Source organism: Sphaerodactylus townsendi, linkage group LG01 (genome assembly GCF_021028975.2).
Source record: "Sphaerodactylus townsendi isolate TG3544 linkage group LG01, MPM_Stown_v2.3, whole genome shotgun sequence".
Classification (NCBI taxonomy): Eukaryota; Metazoa; Chordata; class Lepidosauria; order Squamata; family Sphaerodactylidae; genus Sphaerodactylus; species Sphaerodactylus townsendi.
In genome coordinates this window covers 76,551,303-76,576,654 of record NC_059425.1, presented here as the reverse complement: position 1 = coordinate 76,576,654, position 25,352 = coordinate 76,551,303, and the positions used below count along the sequence as shown (strand labels likewise).

Here is a 25,352-nt window from a genome sequence, read left to right as displayed (position 1 = left end):
CTGTCTTCCCTTGTAACAGTTTCTGCCATTCCACACAGTATCCAGTATTATACAAAATACATTAATAGAGAGCAGCCACTTTGGATGGCACATATGCATCTTCTACTAAGTAAATTGGAACTGGACTTTGTTCTTTTCATTTCTTTCACAGGGAGAGCACTTTCCTTTGTTAACAAAAACTTCTTCGATGATTCCAATGGGAACAGAGGTAGTGCACCCAATGTGGCCATAGTGATGGTAGATGGATGGCCCACTGATAAGGTGGAAGAGGCTTCAAGGCTGGCAAGGGAATCTGGCATTAACATTTTCTTTGTCACCATTGAAGGACCAGATGAAAATGAAAAGTTGAATGTTATTGAACCAAATTTTGTGGATAAGGTAAGGTATTTGGGTACATCTGATTAGAGATGAGATGTAGGCTCTAGTACTGTGAATGAATTCACTTTGAAAAACAGTGGAATTTGAACTTTTCCTTCCACCTTTTTGAGGAGACCCAATATAGTAGTGGGACATCTTTGTCCAATATATGTGGAAGGTTGACTGGCTACTGCTCTGACTTGTAGCTGGAGTGTGCTGATTAGAGTACAAGTGTGAAAAGTCCAAGAGAAATAGCAAGGAGAAAGCAATCAAATTACTTCAACACCTAAATCAAGATGCATAGTGTCAAAACATGTTTACCGAATACTGTGTGCTCTTCCCTACAGTTTTGCTCCAAAGTACATGAATATTCTGGATGCACTTCAGTCAGAACTCACTCTCAGAAGCAATATAGCTTAGACTGGTTACCCATTACAGAATGCCTATTCAACTAAGAGGACTTAGTATGCAGCTGTGGCTAGAAGCCTGGTAAATGAGCCCATACTGTAAAGAAACAGTATGGATTTTGGGAACTGTCCTTCAAAAAAACAACTTTTTTTTCTCCAGAACACTCTCCTCGATAATTTTATATACTTTCTACCATCTCTCTGCTATGAAGCACATTTTCATGGGAGCTTCAAACGCTCTTAGTACCTTCAACTGGGAAACCTTCAGGCTGAATTTGACTAAAAATCTTGATCTGTGGCTGAAGGAATTCTGACCTTAGAACATGGAAGCATTTACAAGGAGATCATTAAGATATGTAATGAATCTTGAACAAATGTACATAATAATCCCCATTCAAATCCCACTTTTGCAGCTTGAATGCTGTTCTAGTGAAGTGCATGAACAAACACCTATCACCTTTTCCCTGTCCATAGGTGCTTTTGGCTTGTGAAGTAACCATGCATATCCACTCACCCTCATAGTTCCTTCTTAATGTGTTATTGAAGTGGCAGCTTGTAACAGCACCCCCGCCCCATGAGGGAAAACAGAAGCCCCCAAAAAGGGAGGGAAGCCAGTGGCTGAGGGTGGATACTTGGTAGCTGACTTTGTTGGCCTAAGGCACTCCCCTCAACTCACACACACACACACACAGGCCTTTTAAACAGGACTCCCGTCAGGGCTTCTCTTCTCAGGATGATGGTTCAAAGAGGTACATAAGCATCACTTTAGGCAGATATGGCTTAGATGTTACAGAAGTTTCAGTAGAAGACTTTCAGTACAGCCTTTAGCGTTAGAACACACACAGGTGACTCTGTAAGGGCAAATCTCCCATCCACGGTCCAGAACACACTCCCTAAACACCCACCCTTATCTCCAAAGGGATTTTATTGGCTTAGGAGGGTCTCTGTGTGATAGGTTTCCCTTTAGTCTACTACCAACTTAGGCCTCTAGCCAGTGGTGGGATCCAAACATTTTAGTAACAGGTTCCGATGGTGGTGGCATTCAAACAGTGTTGTAGCACCAATGGGGCTGGGCGGGGCATGACGGGAGTGTGGCCAGGCATTCCGGGGGTGGGGCATTCCTGGGCAGGGCTGTGGCAAGGATGCAGGGCGCGCACGCCCCAGGTGCAGTTCCCCTTCGCCCCACCTCTAGATTCAAATAATTCCTGTTTAAAGTATTAAAAAAGCAATATACCAAAAAGTAGTGTATTATTTCTTTTGTATATAATTATATTGATTGATTTTAAATAATAACATAAGTAAGGAGAGAAACCAAAAACTGTTTACAATTGTTAACATATTACAAACATATCTAATTGTCTATCTCTCTCAACCCCCCCAACTAAAACATCCTATATTGCCTCCCTCCTTCCCATATTTCCCTCCCTCCCTACTTTCTACTTCCTCTTCAGATTCCTAAAACTATTTTATCTATTCCACTTGAAAGAAAATTAACAGAGGGAGAGATCCAAAATCCTTAATCCAAAAGAGTAGTTTAAACTCCTCTCTTTCCAATATAAATTTCAAGGGAAAAAAGAAAAGGAAAAATCTTTACCTATAATACTTTCCCAACCTTTATACCAACGAACAAATAAAATAGAATTACTATATATTGTATTATTTCATACAGTTCATACACATGTGGGGGGAGTGCCGGAAGGGGCAGGGGGGCCGCAGGGGGCCCTGGGGGCGATTTTGCATCGTCACTTGACGAGATTTGTTGTACCCAGGGACAGAGATTACCCCCTTGCCCCTAGTGGAGTTAATCATTAATAACCGGTTCTCCGAACTGAGAACATTTTAGTAACCGGTTCTACCGAATAGGTGCGAATAGGCTGCATCCCACCTCTGCCTCTAGCCTCTGGTATTATCTGATCCTTCCTCTCAGTCTCTCAGAGATCACTTAGAGGAATCTGGCCATCTAGCCTTCCTCTCTATGTCATTCACTGGCCTCACTGCCACTAGACAAGATCTGAGACTGACTCTAAGGAAGCGATGGGAATCTCTTTTTGTCACACTGATTCTCAGTCTGCTTTCAAGACTGTCAATTCCCTATCTCCTCACTGACAGGCTTCTTCCTGCTTTTTATAGCAGACAGTGTACCCTATTTGTGGCTGCCAGCTATACCATTACAGCCTAGCCAATCAGGCTGCGCTCTGGCTAACTGGACCTTTGCAAATTAACCCCATAAGAGCCTAATGCGTCACACAGCTCCTCTAAACTAACACTTAACTGAGACAGAACTCCAAGTCCAAAACCCAAATAGCAGGAGTTCCAGCTGCACAAGATCTACACTCAAAAGCCAAAAGGACAGGTAGGCCTGAAGGAAAGACCCAAACTAGAATGAATGGCTTTGCTTTATGCTAGACTGCCAAAAGATGGTCTAATCCTGTTTGGTCTATCAGGTATGTTGCTAAGACACCTGAACATATATTTCTGCAGCTAGCACATATTCTGTCAAGAAACCTACTCATGCCCACGTTTTCTTGTGCAAATGAGTTGGAATATATGTGAAACTCCTTCTAGTCTTGAATCCCCCAATCCCATGATTTTACTTGCCTTTGTATCTGACTCCATCTGATCCCTTTTCTCTCTGGAAACTTCAAATCCATGTGACATTAATTTCCCAGAGATGAGCCTTCTGTAACCTGACTAGGCCCAAAGCCTGAACCAAAATTTGAAAAGCTAAGAAACAGCCACACAAGGCCAGTTTCTTAACAGCACTGTACACATTTGTCAGGCAGACAATCACAGCACATTTCCAAATTATAATGAAAACGCTCTGCTTTTTGTTCCCTTTGTTTCAGGCTGTATGCAGAACCAATGGCTACTATTCAATCAATGTTCCCAGCTGGTTCACCCTGCATAAAATAGTGCAGCCTTTAGTGAAACGAGTCTGTGACTCCGATCGCCTTGTATGTAGTAAAACCTGCCTAAATTCAGCAGACATTGGGTTTGTCATTGATGGATCCAGCAGCGTGGGCACTGGTAACTTCCGTACCGTCCTCCAGTTTGCAGCCAACATTAGTAAAGAATTTGAGATTTCTGATACAGATACACGCATTGGTGTAGTGCAGTACACCTATGAACAGAGGCTGGAGTTCAGCTTTGATAAATACCACACTAAGCAGGATGTCCTGAATGCTATCAAAAGAATCAATTATTGGAGTGGAGGGACCAGTACTGGAGCAGCCATCAACTATGCCTTTGAACAGCTCTTCAGCAAGTCCAAACCTAACAAAAGGAAGATAATGATCCTGATTACAGATGGGAGATCTTACGATGATGTCCGGGGGCCAGCAACAGCTGCTCATCACAATGGTAAATATCATACCCTATAAACACCATTTAAATAGCTTCACATGCGGTGGTGTTGTGATGCAGCTATTAATCCAAGGCTCATTCCGCATGGGTCAAAAACAGCGGTGTGAAAATGATGTAAAAGGGTTTAAAAGGTGTAAAAGGGTTTATACCATTTTCACACCATTTTCACACCACTGTTTTTGGCCCATGCGGAATCAGCCCGAAATATTGCTCTTCAATTGTGCGAGCCTCTTCCTCAAGTGCAAGCTTTGCAAAGGAGCTAAATAGTGTACGTGGCATACACCTTTATTTATTTATTAAATTTATATCCCTCCCTTCCCAACCACAGCTGGGCTCAGGGTGGCATACGGACATACTTAAAACTGGTCTGTAAAAACTTTTATAAAATCAATTCACCGACATCTAACCAAAATTCAGACGGCAGAGACTGTGTTTGCAATGCACGGTCTTTTGCCTCCTACAGGAGAAACTGGGGAAGATGCTGGAACTAGCACAGAATCATCAAGCTGCCTGTTGCAACTGAATTTGGGGCAAGCAGATCACCTACAAATTTTGAGCAGACACCAGTCATCTTTTCCTTTCATATATTATGAATATTATGAATATGAAGATTCATTTAAATGCAATACTGTTTGGAACTAATGAACAAATCCATTACATGCTTCTGTTTTTCACTTCAGGAGTCATTGCCTATTCAATAGGAATTGCATGGGCTGCCCAAGATGAGCTAGAAGCCATTGCAACTGACCCCGATAGACAGCATTCATTTTTTGTGGATGAATTTGACAGCCTTTACAGATTTGTTCCAAGGATCATCCAGAATATTTGTACAGAGTTTAATTCACAGCCACGGAACTAAGTGGAACAGAATGCTCTGTTATATGCCATGTCAATGACCATCGCACAAGGTAATACAAAATGTTATCCATGGACATTAGCAGTTGCCAATTTTAACTCTGATCCCATAAGTAGAAATATAAGTGTACTATAGATTAATGCCTTTCTTTTCTGTAAGTTTCAAATCTTATTTAATAGAAAGACAGGTAAAATCCTTAGATTAATTCATTTGATTCAAATCCAGTGTTCAAAATTTCATAGAGGTGGGGAAGAACAGTTCCAGAGTTTATATAACCCAGATGCATGTGATTGAAATTCTGGCTGTGCTAGAGACTTTGTGCAATAATAATGTTCTGGTGACAAAGAGGGAATCAAATGGCTAGACTTAAGGTGACTTTCCCATGATTAGAACACAAAAAGCATTTGCAACCGTGAGAAGTCCCACTTCATCTTGCCAGACTGGGTCTTCAGAGATGCTAACACACAATCCCAATATTACACACGCGCACGCGTGTAACTGCTGGCACGCTTTGGCTGGGGTACAGATTCTATCATGCTCATGTAGTAGCTCTCATACCTCAGGAGGTACTGTTTCAGAGGTCCTCAGGGGCATGTGCGCTTCTGGTAGAAAGAAAGGTGAAAAGACCCCATACTTATCTGAAGGTTGCTTATAGTGCTCAGCTCTTGTCTTTTAATTGGGACCTGTTGGCAGAGGTGGGCAATGTGGAAGCAATTAAAGAGCAGCAACAGATTAATAAGAATTGAGAGACATTTTAAATCCAGAATAAAAATAGTCAACGGTGCAGCCTGAAAATCACTTTTCCCTTGACTTACCCCCACCCCCCGGGTATATTAATTTTCTCGGTGTACCTGAATGGATAGAGTAGACATATCTCAAGAGCAGCCCTGGACAAAGAAATCTATTGATTATTGACATGGTAGCTGAAACACATGACAGGCAATTCTGCATGTTAGTCCAGCAAGGAAATTACAGTGAGACATATTGTTAATTTCTTCTTGCCTTCGCAAAGAACAGGCCGAAGGGGCAGCTTCCTGCCTTTCTAGGACAAAGATATCACATCCCAGGGCACCATAGGAAGGGTCCCCAGAAAAGACCGACAACTCACCCCTTCCTAGTCTTAAACATCAAGCCGTAGGTAGCAGTGGCAGCGGTTTGTAAACATGTCAACAGACTATACACAGTTGTGCTTAAAACAATTTACAAATCTAACACAGAAGGTGCAACTACAGTATTTTATTTATTCTGCAGCCCATCAACCAGAATTTTATTTATGACCTCAGACTCTAACTAAAGGAAGGCCTATATTTTTCACAGTTGCCACAAACAGAATGAAGTGTGATTGATGGGAAGGGTGCTTGCTTCAGATTGCAATTAATATGGAAATTTGTTCAGACTATTTGTCCTGCAACACCACATGCAGATATGCTGCAAAAGATGTGAAATGGGACTTTCCTCAGTCACTGCTAGTAATATAGTCGAAGTACCCAAATACCTTTTAAAGATGGCTCAGATGGGGTGCAACTGCCTCATATACCTAGAAAAAACAACTCCAAAATCATCAGTGAAGCTGCTTAAGCACCATGTTGTCAAAGTGCAGTGAGAATTCTCCTTCACCCATATACAAAAAGCCAAAGTGGTAGCAGCTGTCGATATTTTTGATAAACAAGCTCCGATATTTTATTTTTTATTTATGTGTTGTTTATAATCTATCTTTTTCAGAGGAACTGAAGGTGGATTATACCTAGTCAGTAGAATCAACAAAATGGGAGTTTTAATAATCAATGCATTAGGATATTAGAAACTGGAACCACCAGAAAGAAACAAAAGCATAGCATGAGTATTTATAATGACACATGCATGGATACAGCTATCAAATTGCAGGTTATGGATCCTTTCATCAAAGCTACCACACATGTCTGTCCCACCATTTGTCCAAAGTAAGTCTCACAGACACTGTCCGCACAGAAAATTCCTCTTGAATAGTTCAGTATCACATAGTTTGTTAAAGGCCAGGACAGTGGGAGTTTTCCTGACCTCCTTGAGCAGAACATTCTGCAAGGTGGAAGCCACAAAGAGAAAGTATGTGTGCAAAGTGGATTTTGCACATTTGTAGGCTGAGATTTGCAGAACCCCCTGTTGACATGATCAGAGTTGTTGTGGCGGAGCATAGGGAGATGTTCCAATGTAAATGATCTTCTGTAAACATGTGAAGATGTTTGAATTACCTTTTAAAGGACCTTTTCAGGTTTGCTGGAAACCTTTATTCAAATACTGGTATTATCCCTATGATGACTAAAGGACAGTAAAGTCTTAAAATTAGAAAAGTCTCAGATGAAAGAAGGAACTACTTGACATAATACATCTGCCACTGAAAATGGTAACAATGTTGACTTCCCTGACCATGGCACATCGTACAACTTACCTTGTATTTTGCAGTCATGATGCTGTTGCTTCTGCACATTGTTAGCTGTTGCTGGAGACAGGAAAGCTTTGAGGACATCAGGAGTCCCAGTAAAAATTTAATTACATGTAATGAAGGGGCAGGAGGGTGAAAACATGTCATGAATTCTTTGTACTTTTACAACATTAACAAGTCTGAAAATTCAAGCTACATATCAAAATACCTTTGCAAAGGTTTTGTTGATAAAACATAATTTTTGTACATCTCCATTTTCAAAACATGACTTTATAAATCTCTATTTTCTTTTACTTATGTACTTGTATGTTTGAAAGAAGGAAGCAGCACTCCTTTTCTAACATTTTAATAATATTTCATTATCAATTGCTGCACCTTTTACAATAAAAAATAAGAGCGTGTCTATGTATCAGGTCTTTGTGTTTTCCTTCAAACACTTGTAAACCTAATGCCACAATTCTTTTTTCCAATAGCATCCCTCTTTGGAACCAAAGACTGTATTGCAGAATCTTTCATATAGAGATTGTCAGTATCCACTGAATGACAGCAGTGTCTAGGTCAGTGGTGGCGAACCTATGGCACGGGTGCCCAAGGTGGCACTCAGAGCCCCCTCTGTGGGCACGCACACAGAGAAACTCCCCCCCCCCCCACATCTAGGCTGGCTGGACCTCCGGGCTCGATTATTAGCATTAAACCTAAGACCTAATTTTGGGGAAGCAGCGTAGGTAACCCTGTTAAGTGCTGTTAAACCCCACTGATTTTCATGTGAAGAACTAAAGCATGACCTGGGAGTAAGCTCGGTTGCTGGCAATGGGGCTTGCTTCTGAGTAAACCCTCCTAGGTTCATGATTCACCTATTGGAAGAGTTGCACGGTTGTTTCAAAGCAAAGCCACCGACTACCACCCAGCTTACTCCCGAGTAACACACACCTCGAAGCCAACTGTTTTTTCTAAACTAAAACCTCAGTATTCAGGTTAAATGGCCTTGTTGGCACTTTGCGATAAATAAATGGGTTTTAGGTTGCAATTTGGGCACTCGGTCTTGAAAAGGTTCGCCATCACTGGTCTAGGTGCTCAGGAAAAGTTCTTCCATACTAATGGAAATCCTCTTTTACAGAGATGCCAGTGATGGCATCAAGGAGCTTCTGCATGCAAATCATGAATCCCAGCATCATGCTTTGACTAGTCATCACTAGGTTTATTCTTTTAACTAGGAAACAGCAATTATGCAGCAGTTACCGGTATGCAGAATGACATTCTCAAGGCTTGTTTATCTGAGAGATTTAGATTCCACCATTCTTCTGGGCAAGCCTTCACAGCAGCTTAAGAAAATACCTGAGCAAACTTGTGTTTAGCCTCAGCAGGAATGGGCTTCCACCCTACAACTAATGCTCTCACCCAGCACCTGTACACACCAGAAGGCCAAGACCTCTGGAGGTGCAGAACAAGCTTTCCATGGAAGCTCCCTTCCCCTGCGAATCACAGAATAGAGCGAGACACAGTGTTCAGTTCTGAGGGAGCAGGGCTGCTTCTGCCCCAAGTTTCTCGCACGGGCTTGATAATATTTATAATGTTCACTGGTGGTGGGTTCACAGGTTGATTACCCTAAAGCAAATGGAACTGAAAGTGCTTTTGAACATGTTTGTTAAGTTATTGCATTTCCCACAGAAAGTTGAGCAAAAACTTCATCAGTGAAGGAGAAAAAAAGAGGCATTAGAGAAGAGCTTTTGGTGGTACTATTTCTTCACAGAGATGCACACTACAATGAAATCTTTTCTATACATTAAATATTGTGTATTTTAGGACTGTGACCTGATTCACATGGATGGCGGCACCATTAAGTATTAACAAAAGGGTCAGACAGAACTTTCAAATATCCTGGTCTCAGCTCAACTGCAATGATTTTCAACAGACAGGCTTCCTAGTGATCATACACACACCAAAGTAATGGGACGTGCATATATGAAGCGAGATTACAAGGATCACCGTAGTTACGTTTATCTAAGAAGAAACTTAGACACAGTGCTGAAGATACTAAAGGTATTTTAAGTACCCCCAAAGGCAAAATACGTGGTAGGGTTTGTAGGTTTGATATATACTAAAAATGAAAACAAAATGGGTTGAGGGCCTGCAGCAATTTCTCTCTATCCTGTCAGTTTGAAAAAAGCCCTTTTGGACTTCATATATCCCCAAGGCATTAAAGGGAAAGCCATACAAAGCATCATGGTCAATTCCAAAAAATGGAATGATCTGTATATATTATTTGCCCCTTTCTAAACAGCCTGGAATTTTCTAGTTTCCATAGTAACCACGTGAATTCATAATCAGGATCACCAACAACCAAAATCCAATAATAATGATTCTTGCGAGAGATATTGGGATCTGAGCACAGCCTACTTAATTTTATAAACCATTTTCAAAATGATGGAATCATCTCTTCCTCTCATTGCTTAACTGCTGAAACCGTAAAAGCAGCACACAATTGACAAATTATGCACAGTAAGCACTGAAAGGTAAAAGTCCATAGACTTGTTACGTACATTTAGGAGGGGAAAGAAAGAACACAAAGATGTTGAAAAATAGTATTTATTAGAACCCAATTTACATAAATACATAGTACAAAGGACATTTATTTGCTCCTGTAATATTTAGTAAAGCTGCTCTGTATAGTGTTACTTCAGGAAGGTCCATTTGATTTTACTCAACACAAAATGCAGGAATTGTACATAGAAATCCCATTCTGCATTGCAGCTGTCCAGTATAACTGCCTTCATTACTACCTTGGCATTTCCTCATGTATAATAAGATTATCTGTGTATACATAAGAACATTTTATTCATGTTATCAAGGAAGCAAACAAGTTTATTCAAGATATTTCACAAATAATTTTGCTGTGGGTTGCTTTTCAAAGTGGCTTGTTTCAGAGATTTAAAAAAGATCACACACATTCCTTTGTGGGTATTTTTTCAGTTGAATCCTACCAAGTTTGAGAAAGATGAGAAGCCATTTTCAATTCTTCAAATATACAGGCTTTAAATATTAATCTGATGCTAAATGCTTGAAGATTAAGTGTTGGATTAATAGTAGCAGCTCAACTATTAGTTCAGTAAAATTATGGGATGAAGAATCTTTGTGGTAAACTACTTCTAAACACATCATAGATTGGGATGGGATCCTATGACTCTCTTCTACTAAATAAACCTCAAGTGGAAGTCAATCTTCAGATGTAAGTCACAGCTTTATTAATGCTAATATGATGGAAACATCCACACTATTTATTGCCCTCAAACCAATATATCACATGACGCCTCTGGAAAACTTTTATGAACTGTTATAGAAATGAAACAAAGACTGACTGCATTAATCATCACATATTCTAACAGCAAAGTTGGCCAGACCTTTAGATACTTAAATCAGGTGAGTGGAGCTGTGAACGGACAAGACAGATCTTTCAATAAGCCTGAAAAGAGTGTCAGGTTTGCAAAAAAGAAGAAGTGAAATCTAAAATAGTATAGGGGGGGGGGGGGAAGGTTTAACAACCTAAACATGATAAAAAGGGTGCCTGCAGCTTTAAGCAACAGATTCCTCAGTGGAAGTTGCTAGGCAACCATAGCATTCCAGGCTTCAATTTCTGTTAGTAAAGCCAGGACTCTTTCCAGGCCCAATTCTAGGAGGGACTCACTTGGGCCATGCCTAAGGTTGCCAGTTCCAGGTAGAGAAATTCCTACTGTGGTAAAGTCTGAGGCGGTCAGGATTTGGGGAGGGAAGAAGCTCAGCAAGGGTTTAGAGTCTAACTCCAAAGCAATCATTTTCTCCAGGGGTACAGTTATAATTCAGTTGTAATTCTGAAAGTTCTACAGGTCCTGTCCCTAAACATAAAAGGCTGACATTATTATAAAGGTTATTTCCACTCACGCTCATTCTCCCAGCTGACCAGTATATTATATGAAAATTGATACCCATCAGAAAAACACCAGCATAGGACATCTGGACTCGTGCAGATATCTTTTCTTTATCTTTTCTAGAAAACCAACTAGAGGACAAAACATGTGCTGTGGTGCACATACCCATTCATGCATCATAGAATGACCAGGACACATCTCACCTTAGCCTTAAATTAACCCAGTCTATAGTAACACTTCATAGCCTGATTCTATCAGAAATAGTAGCATGCACAAACATTCTTCCCAATAACTGCTATTTCCCACATAATGAAAGCTTCAAAAGACTAGTGTACCGTGTTACAATTACAACAGTCATGCGACTCTGGATGCATCTGACAAAGGGGCTTTGGTTCACAAAAACTTATGCCCACAATAAAATTAGTCTGTAAAGTGCCACAAGAATCTCTTATTTTAGATGTAACCATAAGGAATCAGTTCTGAATACATTGTTTAGATGTATATACATCACTTCAATTTGGTTTATGTGTACATGCCAATATCCACTTTTGAAGTGGCTTCAACTTCAGTTCAACTGTGTCTGTATTCTTTTAGAATGCAAACAGGGTTTCAAAATACAAGTGGTAAACATAAAACTAGTTGCTTAACTCCAAACCTCTCCCCACAGGGCTGACAACACACTTCAAAAAAACAACAACCCTAGGTTGTTTATAAATGTTTAAATAGAAGCATATGACAAGAAATCGCTGCCAGCACATAGGAAACGCCTAACTAACTTGTGAAAAACACATCAGCTAAGCAAGATATTGAAGTATCTGTGAGGGGTGACAAAGTTTCTACTCCAAATACAATGCAGGTCAATTCCGTACAACATAATAATACAAATCCAGGTCTATTTTATCCCACATGAATGCCCATTTCTGTGGAATCGAGTTAAGACTGAGAGGAAATACACATGAGCCCGGCTTTTTTTGTTTTTACAATGCATATGCAGCCATGCATGCTCCAACGTGCATTTGATTGGCTCCCCCACCCCCAAAGGCAACACTTCTGATTGGTGGTTCCACAGCAACCGCAGGAAAACCAAGCAGGACACACATACATCTTTTCTGTAGCTTTGGAAAGGAGTTGGGGCAGTGAGCAACACAGAAAGCACATTGTTCTATACGAAGTAAAAACTTTTGACCAATACTGGGCAGAGCACTATGTCCCATGCAAATTTAATGGTGTGCAAGAAATCACAGCATGAGACACTCATTCTCTACCCCCAATGATATACCAAATAACATCTGACTGGTCTTTGGGGCAGTCATGGGGTGAGAGCATCCTGCCAGGCAGGCACTTCCCCGCCCCTCCCAGGACCCCATTGGGAACATGAGCCCAGAGTTGTAAGGTTGGGCTCTCTAGGCTGTGGCTCGGCTAGCGAGCAGCACTTGGCAAGAGCAAGTAAGAACAGGGCAAGCGCTCATGCCTTCCCACATGGGCTCACTTGCCTGGCTCCTGGAAGACCTGTCAGAAAACTTGTTTGGGGAACATTTCGGAAAGGGCAGGCTGCAATTTAGCAGAAATGAAACTGATATGATGCAAGGCAGGGAGATCAAGCGATGGGATAAGAAAAATAAATCAGTTTTGCTCTTGTGGGGTTCTCATGGAAGCGGATACAACGTGGGTTTTTGGGGGGAAATCATGATTTTAGCGTTTTTTTGAAAAACCCAGGATGAGGGAAATATTGCAGATTTAGGATCAGGAACCATGCAAACTTCTTGGCCAAACCAGGATATTTTCCTTGTTCAACCTGGGATATTTGGATCATGCAGAAACAGCCAGAGTTGGACTTTCTAAGCCATTCCTTGTGGCTTCCCCATTAGTCAACAAGACTATGCGGTCTTATAAAAATTACAAAGACTGATAGTCAAAATAAAATAATTGATGCAACTCCCTTTAATTCCTATTTCTACTACCAACTAGCATATATTACTGTGAAGTATGGTAGTTATTCTATGCTCTTTTCAGTTTGCTCAGATGCAGAGCTTCAGAAGACCACGGACCGTAGCACAAGAGATCCTTTCAGTTAATTTGGACTACTCAGTTACAAGACTTTACTTATTATTATTATTTGTCTGATTTCAAAACTGTCCTGTTGTAGAATGGTACAGATGCAATGGCACTGAAGCCTTTGTTTATCATAAACACCTGAGTATGACTGGAAATATTTTGGAAGGCACTCAGTCAGAAATCCAATCACATTCAAAACATTAACTCCTATAACAAAAATAAAATCCTTGAAAGTCTGACCAGTAGTCTTTATACAATGTCTTTGGTTGCTGTTTATTAAATTCTCCATGTAGGCAATGAGCCTACATTTGACTTGGAAAGAAGTTATTTCCCTTTCATTAAGGAGTTCCAACAAACTCAACTGTGCAGTCCTTCTATGCTTAATACATTGGTGTCAGGGCATACATATACTTTGCCAGACTTGGAGCAATCCATGTAAGGATCCCTGTTTTCAAAATGAGTAACTACATGTGAAAAGGCAGGATTTAAGATCTTCTATTTTTAAGATCTAAGCACAATTTTGAAATACTAAAGCCTAATGGACCTCTATCACTTGAATCACAGAAAGGGGGGGGGGAATTATTCTGTCACACCACAGCATGCCTTTAAATCTGCTCATCCACTATAAGTACATCTAGCCAAATTAATTACAAAAACTCAAAGCTGATTTGCAATAACCGTGGAGCAGAAAACTGGTTTTTCAACTGCCTCTTTTATAGAGTCCAATAAATAACTTTAACCAAGCGAATCTAATTCACAGCAGTTCTACATTCTTCAGATTCATCATTGGCTAAGAAAACTGACCTGTTATTTTTTTAAAAACGGATTCCTGTTAAAGTCTGAAGTATTTATGAAACCAATGAAAATTTTCTAATCTGGTGGAGAGAACCAGAAATAGCCATGAGACCTCCAAAGCCAAAGGGTTATCACGTGTTTAATAGTTTTGTTAACAAACAGGAAAAATAAAATGCAAGCTGGATAAGTTTTTTTTACAAAAGACAGAATTATTTCCATTTTGTGCTGGTTAGAAAATTGTTTGAACTAGACAAATCCATTTTAAAAAAATAAAATAAAATTTAGCAATGAGTACAAAAAATCCATACTGGGAGTTCAATATGAGGGCTGAGATGACCTAGAAATTGTATGCAGGTAATTTTGCTTTGGTTCAAGATCTCAGGGTGAGGCTACATGAAACAAAGGCACATGGCATAGTATTCCAACTCTTGTTCAACTTCATGCAGAGCTACTGTATACTAAAACCAGACTTTCGGCTCTACCTGACAAGTTCCCATCTGATACATGAAATTCTTGAACTGAGAGCTAATTCTGGGAGTTTACACATGCAAAGCATATACTTTACCACTGACTTATAGCCACTTTCAGAACACAGATGAGCCAATTGATGTTTGAATACATTACTAACTTCCACATGATAGAAAGCCACCCTGACAAGGTAGAAGCTTCAGGCCGCTTCTCCTTGCTTTTTCTCTGTAGAAAGTTTTAATATAAGGAAACAATGGCCATTTCCCCACTGAGAAATTAAAGCCGGATACAACCAGGTTTCAAAAGGAACAGCACCTTTTCATCGCGGTTTCTCTGTCCCCACTGCAGCGTATGTTTAGTGAAGACCTCGATGTCTATCGCTGTTTCAAGCGATGTCTATCTGCTCAGCGGCTCTCCTGATTGACTGTTGTGCTGTGTCGGGGCGGGAATTTTTAAAAAACTTTTTTTTGTGTGCAGCTACATCACCATGCACATGCGTAGATAGAAGCTACGTTTATGTGTGGCTTCGACTTTTTCGGCACTCTTTACCCATGCAGCTGCGCTGGCACGAAAGTCTAATTTTAGTTTACAGTTGGCACAGAAATCACGTTCCACGCAGCCACATTTCAACGAAGCCACCACTGGCGCAAATTTTTTTAAAACGGCTGCGCTTGCATCGCACATAGCCTACTGTGCTCTGATTGGCTCTGAAGGCTCCACGTCACTCCCTACGTCGGGAAAGTAAACCTAGATTCTGATCCTCCTCACTGATCTGGCTTCAGCACATTTTTTAAAAAGGTGCACGTCCATGCAGATTCTTAAAAAACACATGATAAGGGGGAGAGGGAGCGCCAGAACCAGGATGAATCTGTGTTCGGCAGTTAAGCAGTAGGGAGTTCTTGTTGAAACCTTGATATTTTGCGTGAGTACCACGCGATTAATTGACCATGGGGAATCGACCAATTTGATGAAACATTTACTACCCCACTATATTCAAAGTGGTATGTTCTCAGCAGAATTATACCATATACTGAATGTGTTGAAAAGCTCTTGAGGCTTTCACCATGTTTCAGTCCAGTGAGACTTTTCATTGAAAATATAGGAAAGATCAAAACAGTGGGCAAGGATCTGTTTTCACAGGTGGAACTTCATTTGACTTAAACTGCTGTGTAACTTGCATTTGAAATCTGTTTTGCCTGGCATTTACATTTGTTCCACATTCTATTCTACATTTATGTTCATATGCAATGCAAGGTGGTCTCAAAAGCACTTTCCACTGTGTCACATGCAAATGGTCCAATATTTTCTATGGATTCCATGCAATACTATATAAGAGGAATCAGATGAGGAACCATCATTGGGCAATCTGCCGTTTGGGTGCACCACTAATGCTGACCCTGCTAATCCCCTGGTCTGCCAATTTAAACTAATGGGGACTGACATAACCCTTATATAGCCTGTTGATGTGGCAAATGAATACATTCTTCTTTGCAAAAGTGCTCAGAGCTATAACTGTCTTGCAAACGTGATAGGCCAAATAGCAAAATTACTAATCTTGTATTTCATTTCTCTGAGGGGAATATTATTTGGCACTTCATTTACAGAGATTCAGAGAAAACAGAAAGAAGATAATATCTCTGCTATTCTTGTGCAAACTTGTATGCTTAACAATAGGCTGGATCCAGGCTAAATTATCCAGTAGCAGAATGGAACTTTCTTGCCCAGCCCCATCTGCACAAAATGATGCTCCTAGAGGACAGAGGACCCTGGGGATGACATAAGGGAGTCTGAGGTAATGGACAGTTTAATCTGGATCCAACCCAATGGATCCACAAGTTCCTTCAAAATCTAAGCTCCTGAATTTACCATTCAGCGATCAAAGTCCCAAGAGACAACAGGCATGTGGTCACACCCCTCACAGATCAACATCTCACAGGCAAGTTCTGTATATAATCTGACATCACCTTAACTACAATACTTTTCAATGAAGGCAGTTCACTAGTTCAGCTATAACTGAGTGACAGTGAAAAGGAACAAAAAAGGGGGAGCTGAAGATTCGGCAGTCTGGCCCAAGGGCTGGTAATTGCAAAAAGAGATGAAACTCAATTCTGCCAGGAAAGCAAAGGATAAGGTGAAGTCTTCTTCATCTCTATTTGATAAAGGGATCTCAGAGAACTTTTATTACTGTTGTGCACAGTACGAGGCCATCTGCAGAATGCAAGCAGGATACTGACATAGGGTCTAAAGAGTACACAACCACATGGTAAGGCTATTTCTTGTTTTCCAAAAAGCACCTCAGCCTCTAGCTATTTGCCTCTTTTGTTAATCACTTCATTTGGAGCAAGAACTTACTAAGAAGAATGAAACCGATTTCCATCTACATTCGTAACTTTTAAATGAGAATGAGAGTTTTAAAAACAAGCATGCTGACTTCTATGTACAGCAGTTTAAGCATCAGCAACTGTATATTATATTGATTAATCAAAGAGCACAATACTCGTACATTTTATCCTTTGTACTCACAAAGCCTGAAGAACGTTTATACTAAAACAGCAAAATTACCAATAGAATATTCCCTTAAATGTATTTAATACATACTGTTTACAATCTATATCTCTCTATATATAATCTCTCTCTATATATATATATCTGTACAAACACATAATATACACAATTTCATGTATTTCTTTTCTAAACAAATCTTTGTAATACCCTTAAAAAAATAAAGGACATCAAGAAGACTGGGGCATGTACATAAGAGGTCATACATACAGATAAATGCATATTTATGCATTTCAACTTTCCACTTTAATTCAAAATATGTGGTAAGATGATGCCTAAATGTTTTAAGTTACAATTGTAATTTTACATCTAAAAGTTTTATTTTCATTTAAGGGCACATACTACACAGCAGTATAGAGAGGAAATACCTATTAACAGTTTCTTCACATATTTTTGTGTTTTGAATGCAGCATGCGACACCTTCAAACCAAAAGGAAACAATTATTTTACGCTCCACAACAGAACACCAAATGTTTAAATCTGAATTTTTCATTTCCAGTTGATGTCCAGTTAGATATCTGTTCGTATCTAAACCCTTCCACGAGAGCAGTAAATCTTCAAGAGATTCAAATTACTTCTAAGAAGTGGCTACCTATTCATAACCCAGAAAGTCCCCTGAATGAGGTCATGGTACAGACTACCTTTCCTACTTGTGATCGCTTTTAACTAGACTGCCATAATCTCACACAGTTAATGACAAACAACACAACTAAATCAAAATATCTCAGGGATATAAGAAGTTGCACAGGTTTAAATTTTGTTTTTAACTTTCCAGTATTCCACTACTCTGCAGCAGTTTCCATACCAGATGGAAAGTAACTGACTCTCCCTTCCCTCTCCCATTCATAGTGGCACATATAGTTGCTTCTGAGGGTATAGTATAGGCTGCTGTGCAGTGTGACAGGAGGAACCATATGGGCCAACTAGCTGGAGTGGAACATTTTTCCCACTCCATCAGCAATCCACAGGGAAGACGCTGATCAAGAAGGGAAATCCTACCCACATAGCTAATTCACATAAGTACTCCTTCATAGTAACAGTGTGAGAGAAGCAGTCTAGACTTAGGGGCAATAAGGAATGGATTGCTGAGATCACACGACAGTGATGCTTCATTCCAGACACAATAAATGTGTTTAGTTGCAGCTAGCATGCTTTTCAGGAGCAAGGCCTTTTACACCTTGCAGATATCCGGTAGCTGATGAGGGGAGAAGTTTTCAAATTATCAACATCTGAAATAAGTTACATTCCTTGTAAACAATGTATGCTTTGGGGGTATCACGTGAAAGTGGATTAAAGGTTAAACTATGGTCCCAGCCACTTTTTAATATATTATTTTAAAGGCTTAAATAAAACATACATTTTCTGCCTTTTAGATATCTGCTTTTAATACAATACACTTAGGGAAACAAATTACCACATTAATATTTTTAAATATTTAACATCTTAAATCCAATCCACCTATCATAACAGCCAGCAGGCTAAAGTTAAATCAAGTATTATTTTATGTACATCATCCAGCAGGAGGTACCAAAAAAGGAGAAGTTGGGATGATATTAACCTGGTGGATCCAGGAGTCATATGAATCCCCAAAGTTCAACATTATTTAACTGAAGCATGTGAATGAAACTCTTTAATTGAGGAACAGGCAGAGAAGCTATCTGCTTCCTTGTCAACAACTCTGCACTGCTGATATCGTTAACAAAAATTATGGTGGGGAAGGGTCTCCTTTTGCCGCAGGCCTGCCTGGACAAACTGACATTGCCAAAACTTAAAAAATGGTTCTTCTCTGCCCTGTTTGAAACAGTTTCCCAGCTGAGCTCATATAGCTACCCTTTAATTTAGAAAAGAGCACCTTGCAAAACAAAACAAAAAACTAGACCATTACTAACATTCACTAGAATTAAAGGGCAAGACTGTTGCCCTTGTCTTTTGTACAGCTTCTCTTATATACACGGCAGCTAGAAGGGAAGGGAAGCATTGCGTCATACAAAGACTTTAGCAAGTGCATCAGCTCCTCCACTGGCAATATAACATTTGGAGGGGTGAAATGCCACATCATGAATAGATTCATCATATTTTTTGCGATGAGCTGTAAACTCTTGAATACAAGTCTTGCTTTCAAGGTTCCATAAGCGTATTGAACAGTCGTGGCCTATGTTAGGGGGGAAAAAGAGAAAAAAACACTAATATTTACAGCCAACATTAAACGTATTAGGATACCTAAAGAATGAACACTAAGTGTACTTACTGCCAGACATCAAGTACAAGCCATTTGGGTCAACAGCTAAACTTGTGACTGCATCCAAGTGTGCTACCATGGAATGGATCAGTTTTCCTTTAAATTAAAGATAAAATGTGATGTTAACAATCTGTTTTCACAAGTTAATGCATTATAGACCTTTATCAGAATAAAGACGATAAACATATGTAACGATAAACATATGCTGAAAAAGTTAAACTAGGTCAATTCTTCTTATTGGAAGAGGGTACTTCTACTTTTTATTCTCCTGGAAAGACCAGTTGACTTTGTTTCTGTATCAATTAATCTCTCTCTTACTACATTTTGCTAATCCTTTTCTCCAGCTTTTGGATAACTGGACAGTCTTTTCTGGATTAAAACTGAGGGTAAGTTTAACCCCACCCCCTATTTCCTCAATTGCCTTCAAGAGGAACACTGTTCCAAGGAGAGGAAGGGAAAGGCAACACTATAAAGAGCTACCACACACTGATGGATTGTGGTGGATGAATTCAACATGATGGGTAACTTTTACCAAAGAATTCACATATAAAGTTTGGGAATTAATGTATTGTACAATGTTACTGTCATTTTCAGTAAAATGCAGTAAAGGGAGGCTTCTTATATACCCCATGACCAGGTGCAAAATACAGGTCTAGTGTGCATCAGTTATGAAGAGAATACACAATTTAAACAAAGTTTAACCTTTAAAACAAAATAGATGCAACTTCCATGTATTGAGTTGTCTTGAAATCGTGCCTTGCAAAATAAATGATTTAAGCAACATAATGGCTCAGATTTCAGCAAAGCACTCTTAATTGTTACAAAATTTCAATGACAGAAAATTTAAGAGATACTTATTCTGAAATTTATATAACTGAAAAATGTTATCATCTACTGGGGCAATAACTTAGAGGTAGAGAACTTCTTACAGATTTTCAAACAGATACACATATGAAAAATAAAATCCAAAGCCCTTGACAGTACATCACATAGTACAGAAAATTTGAGTGCACAAATTAGCTCTCCCAATCTCCTCTCTGGTCTTATGGATCATCTGCTTTATTTGACAAGATAAATATCAGGAATTGCTGCGTGAGGTGCTAAAGTCTTAATATAAAAAGTGCATAATGTTCTATTTGGCCAATGTATTCTTGTTCCTGATTTGTTTTTGTTTTTCAATAAGTTAGAGAACTTGCAAAGCTTAATTCAAAACTCTATGACAGGTTTTTTATATTACATAACCTTCAAAAGAAAATACTCACCTGTGTTATTGTCATAGAATTTGATGTGTCTGTCTTCATGGGCAGTGATACTAATTGGAAGAGTAGGATGGCTGATTACTTTGTTTATTTGGCAAGAAGAGCTAGCAGCTAAGAAAAAACATAACAGACAAAATGAACTTCAAACAAGTGTTAAACTATATGATCCATGAGTGAATGGATCAATCTAACAAGCCTATTCAAAGCAATTATGCCTCTTCGGGCCTATTAGTATACAACATAAATAAGATCATGCCTTTCTCCCCAACAAATTAAAGTTTTTATTCAGTTAGCACTGCACATTCTCAGACAATTCATTGAATTTCAGATCCATAATGACGATCTATAATACAAAGAAATTCTAATTCAGTAACATTTTAAATTTATTTTTAATTTTTTATTGATATCCCTGCAAGGAGGAGGGGGAGGGAAAAACCAAAATGTCTGGAGACAGTATACAGAAAAGGGAATGGAAGCATAACAAAGAGATCTGAAGATCAGATAAAATGCAAGAATCCAGCATATAATTTCCACCATTTGTCTCTTCAGAACTTTTGCTTGATTATATTGGCTCACACTTGTGATCAAATAATTTCCCAGACACATCATGGCCAGCAGCTCACAACAAAGAGGGCATAAACATCTGTATCCTAAACATCTGTCACTGGCCATATGAATAAGCATCGGACACTACTTTGTTCCTATACTGCCACTCTCTGGGTTGGATCCACCCAGCTTTTTTGCTTAGTCTTGATCTATTCCTCTCCTTGTTACAGCTCCCATTCCACATGGCTTGTGTGGGTGCAGGTCGCACAACCCCAAATATAGCCCTTTTGATGGTTCTTCCTTTTTCACCAGTGGAAAAACTGATTAGATCCAACCCTTCATACTGGCACAGACAGCCAATGAGGTGTAGTGGTTTGAGAGTGTCAGGCCAGGATCTGAGACATCTAGGTTTGAATCTCCACTCTGTCATGGAAGCTTGCTTGGTGACTTTGGGGTAGTCACACATTCAACCTAACCTACCTTATAGGGCTGTTGTGAGGATAAAATGGAAGATAAGAGAACAATGTACGTGGCTTTGGGTCTCCCACTGGAGAGAAAGGTGGGGTACAAATGAAGTAAAATAATAAATAAATTCCTGACACAGTTCAATAAAATCATTGTTAAAGATACTACACACCACAATGAAATTTCTAGACACTACGGGATCTAATGAGCCTTGCTCTGACTGCAAAAGCAATATGAATTCTGCCTCCATTTATTGGGACTAATTACAGAAGAACTGAATTCTAAATATCAATACCAACTAATTAAATGTTCCTACCACATAACAACAACAACATTCTGGATACCTACTAGAATCTATGCTGGATTCCAAGGTGAGAATCCGTTGTCTTGTTTCCATGTTAAAAATGCTTGTATTCCCACTGTTAAACGATGCTACCATGTGGCTTGGGTCACTGCTTACAAGGTCCACAGAAAATGGAATTCCCATCTCTGCACACACACAAAAATAGAAGAGATTTCATGCAGCTCATTAGTTCCAAGTCCTCTCCTTCTATGTTCCATATACTTACCTAGACATGTACCCCTCCCCCCTTGCAGAATAGCCTGCTTGAGGAGTCTCCTACGCTCCTGTCAATTCTGTAAACTATGTAAAATGGATTTGTTTGAAAGATCTTTTCGATAAAGGCAATGGGGATATACTATAGCAGAATAGTTCAGGAAGGCACTTAATAAAAGCAAAGGTATGGTGGATTATACCATTATGTATAATCAGTTTGCCGCATGTATCCCCCTATTTTCATTTCACTGTTTTCTACTAATGTAACGCCATTTTTCTTCATTATATCCACACTCTATCATACCTAATAGACTGCACTCACTCAAATTTCGGTAATTCTATTCCCAATGCATTGCTGATTCGATGTATCCTCATACTGGCTGGGTCAACCTATACCAGGGATGGCCAACCTTTTTGAGACCAAGTGCCCAAATTGCAACCCAAAACCCACTTATTTATCACAAAGTGCCAACACGGCAATTTAACCTGAATACTGAGGTTTTAGTTTAGAAACACGTTACTCAAGAGTAAGCTTGATGAAGCAACTGTGCAATGCTTCAAATGGGTAAATCACGACCCTAGGAGGGTTTACTCAGAAACAAGCCCCATTGCCAGCAACCGAGCTTACTCCCAGGTAAACGATCGTGCCCAGGCCATCCTAGATGTGTGTGTGGGAGGGGTGATTTTCCGCCCCTCCACATGACAGACTCTGTGCATGCATGCCCACAGAAAGGGCTCTGAGTGCCACCTTTGGCACCCGTGCCATAGGCTAGCCACCGCTGACCTATACTGTACTTATCAGATGTCTCTTTGTGAGGACTGTTAATGCATTACACTATGTAACCTAGTTTGATCTTGCAGGCTCTTTTTATGTTCTTAAGATTTTTCAGGAAACCAGGCAGAAAGGTAAACTACACTTTCTTTACAGATAGATTCTAGTATCACATTTAATTTGGCTTTATTGCTCTGTGATGTACAATATTACCACCAGCTGTTCAATATGAAGGAAATCAAATTGAAGGGATTACTCCAGTGTAAGTAGTTAAAGAAAGTAGTTAAAGGGAATAATTCTCATCCACCAGCAACTGCCTTTCTTCATGGCTCTGGTTACGATTTGTTTCCAATATTTTCCCACTGAAATCTCAATAAAATGACCAAAATAGCAAGGCTTTGTTCTGTAGATAAGTACCAAGAAGAATTTCAAATTTGCTACTTATTCCTCATGAAGAAAATCACTACTGGTAGAGAGTACTAATACAGTAGATTGCTATAGAGCTTACTTGTGCATTTTTGGTGCAGAAAATGAATCTATATCCAAATAATATTTTGAAACAAATAAGTAGAAATTAAATGTTTATATCTGATCCCCCAAGGATCAAAGTAAAGATACAGCTGAAGGATGTCTGAGTGTGCATGAGTTCAGCATATTCTGCTATAAATAAGCTTTTGCATTCACAATCTCCTTTCAACAAATGAAAGAGGGAAATGTGTATGATCATTTAGGGTATAAAAATTAAGTTCTAAGACCCTTGGAAACTGTATGTTTTCCTAAGGGTGTGTTGTGAAGTTGAGAATTTTTTTTTTAAAAAGTATGCTAACAAGGAATGATCCATATGAATTAAACTACGCAAATATGCCAAAACACAGTTATAAACTGAAACAATGAAAGCAGCATTATTTTTAACTGTTCTAAAATTCTGAATGTAATTCTTTACCTTGATTATCATTAAATATATTCAGTGCTGGAGAGATCTCCAAAGCTTTCCATAACCGTATAGTGCCATCTGCTGAACAGGAGAGCAAACGCTGGTGTGTTCCACTGTAAACCAAGCCCCACACTGCATCTGTGTGGCCTACAAATGCACCTCTTAAGACAGAGGGATCTGTGAACACATATTTTAAAAATGAAAGCAAGTATACCTAAATATCTAAAAAGAACATTTGGCTCTTCATTAACATTATTATTATTTATTAAATTTAATAAACCGCCCTACCCCCGAAGGGCTCAGCGCATTGTACAATAAAACCAACAGGTCATGATAAAACATAATACAGCAATATAAATCAAAAGTGCATTAAAATCCATTAAAATAGTAGCATGAAAAACCATGAAAAAAGAACGTTTTCATTATAGTATTTTGTTTATAAGACTTTGATCTACCCTATTCTAATAGCACTTATATTGCCTCAAATTTGTCCACTTACATTCTGATTTTCGCATTTTGTATCTTTTCCCTGTTTACAGATCCTTGCCCAATCTCTATCCACTTCCAAATTAACAGGACTTTCTCACATGATCTCTTGTACAGCATTCCAGCTCATCTAGCTCAAGTTCCATTTTTCCCTCAATATACCCTGACTCTGATTTCATACTGAGCTCCACTGCACTCAACAAGTTGTCATGCATGTTTAATCAATATAAGCAAAATCTGCAAAAAAAAAAAAAATGACACTAACCATAAGAATCATAAGGATCAACATTTGGGTTCGTAGTATTCCAACCTTGGATTACACCATCTGTTCCGCCACTATAACACTGTTCCCCATTGCTACTCATTACGACACACAGCACTGGACTACTGCAGGAGGAAGCATGCAAAAAACCCTTTGATTAATGAGCTTCATCATCAGTGACAGCTTATCAACAATACATAAGCATATGCACGTAAACAATCAAAGCTACATGTGTATAGTTTTTTCTAGATGCCTTGGAAATGAAAGGCTGGTCCACAATATCTTTTCTGGGCACAGAAATTGGGTTGGCTCATTGACTTTTCCTTCTCAATTCCAAATTAAGGCATAGTTCCTAAGCACTCAAAGTTTCTCTTTCTCTGTCACCGATAGGAGTAACCTCATCTAAGAACAACTGTTCTAAGCAACCTTAGAACCCTGTCCAAACATATGCCAAAACTAGCTCCTTCTTTTCCTTGATCACCACTCCCAAAACCCTTTCAGAAGAAGCACTGAACTGCTAGACAAATAAAACCTGAACTCTGAATAAGATGAAGTCATCTCGAGATGGTTTCCTGGATCAAATCAATCCACAATTCAACTCATAAACATGGCTGAATGAATAATGAGCCATACCCTTTCTTGAGAGCAA

The 25,352-nt window shown here is 39.3% G+C and overlaps 2 protein-coding genes across 6 annotated transcripts in view; one reads left to right on the top strand and one right to left on the bottom strand.

The window, feature by feature from the left end:
- VIT (vitrin) overlaps positions 1-6,887 on the top strand; it is a 63,650-nt gene extending 56,763 nt beyond the window's left edge. For 2 of the 3 annotated variants that reach the window (XM_048484474.1, XM_048484458.1), the window contains 3 exons: positions 152-378; positions 3,611-4,124; positions 4,808-6,887. In XM_048484474.1, coding sequence (XP_048340431.1) covers positions 152-378; positions 3,611-4,124; positions 4,808-4,986 — 920 coding nt within the window. In that variant the 3' untranslated portion in view covers positions 4,987-6,887. The remainder of the gene's footprint in view (positions 1-151; positions 379-3,610; positions 4,125-4,807) is intronic. The other variant, XM_048484466.1, reaches the window with a different exon arrangement.
- Positions 6,888-9,972: 3,085 nt separating this feature from the next.
- Positions 9,973-25,352, bottom strand: part of STRN (striatin) — a 64,631-nt gene continuing 49,251 nt past the window's right edge. For all 3 annotated transcript variants that reach the window (XM_048484430.1, XM_048484440.1, XM_048484447.1), the window contains 6 exons: positions 24,707-24,828; positions 23,965-24,132; positions 22,042-22,182; positions 20,686-20,793; positions 19,433-19,519; positions 9,973-19,336 (listed from right to left, as the gene is read on the bottom strand). In XM_048484430.1, the coding sequence (XP_048340387.1) occupies positions 19,167-19,336; positions 19,433-19,519; positions 20,686-20,793; positions 22,042-22,182; positions 23,965-24,132; positions 24,707-24,828 (796 nt within the window). In that variant the 3' untranslated portion in view covers positions 9,973-19,166. The remainder of the gene's footprint in view (positions 19,337-19,432; positions 19,520-20,685; positions 20,794-22,041; positions 22,183-23,964; positions 24,133-24,706; positions 24,829-25,352) is intronic.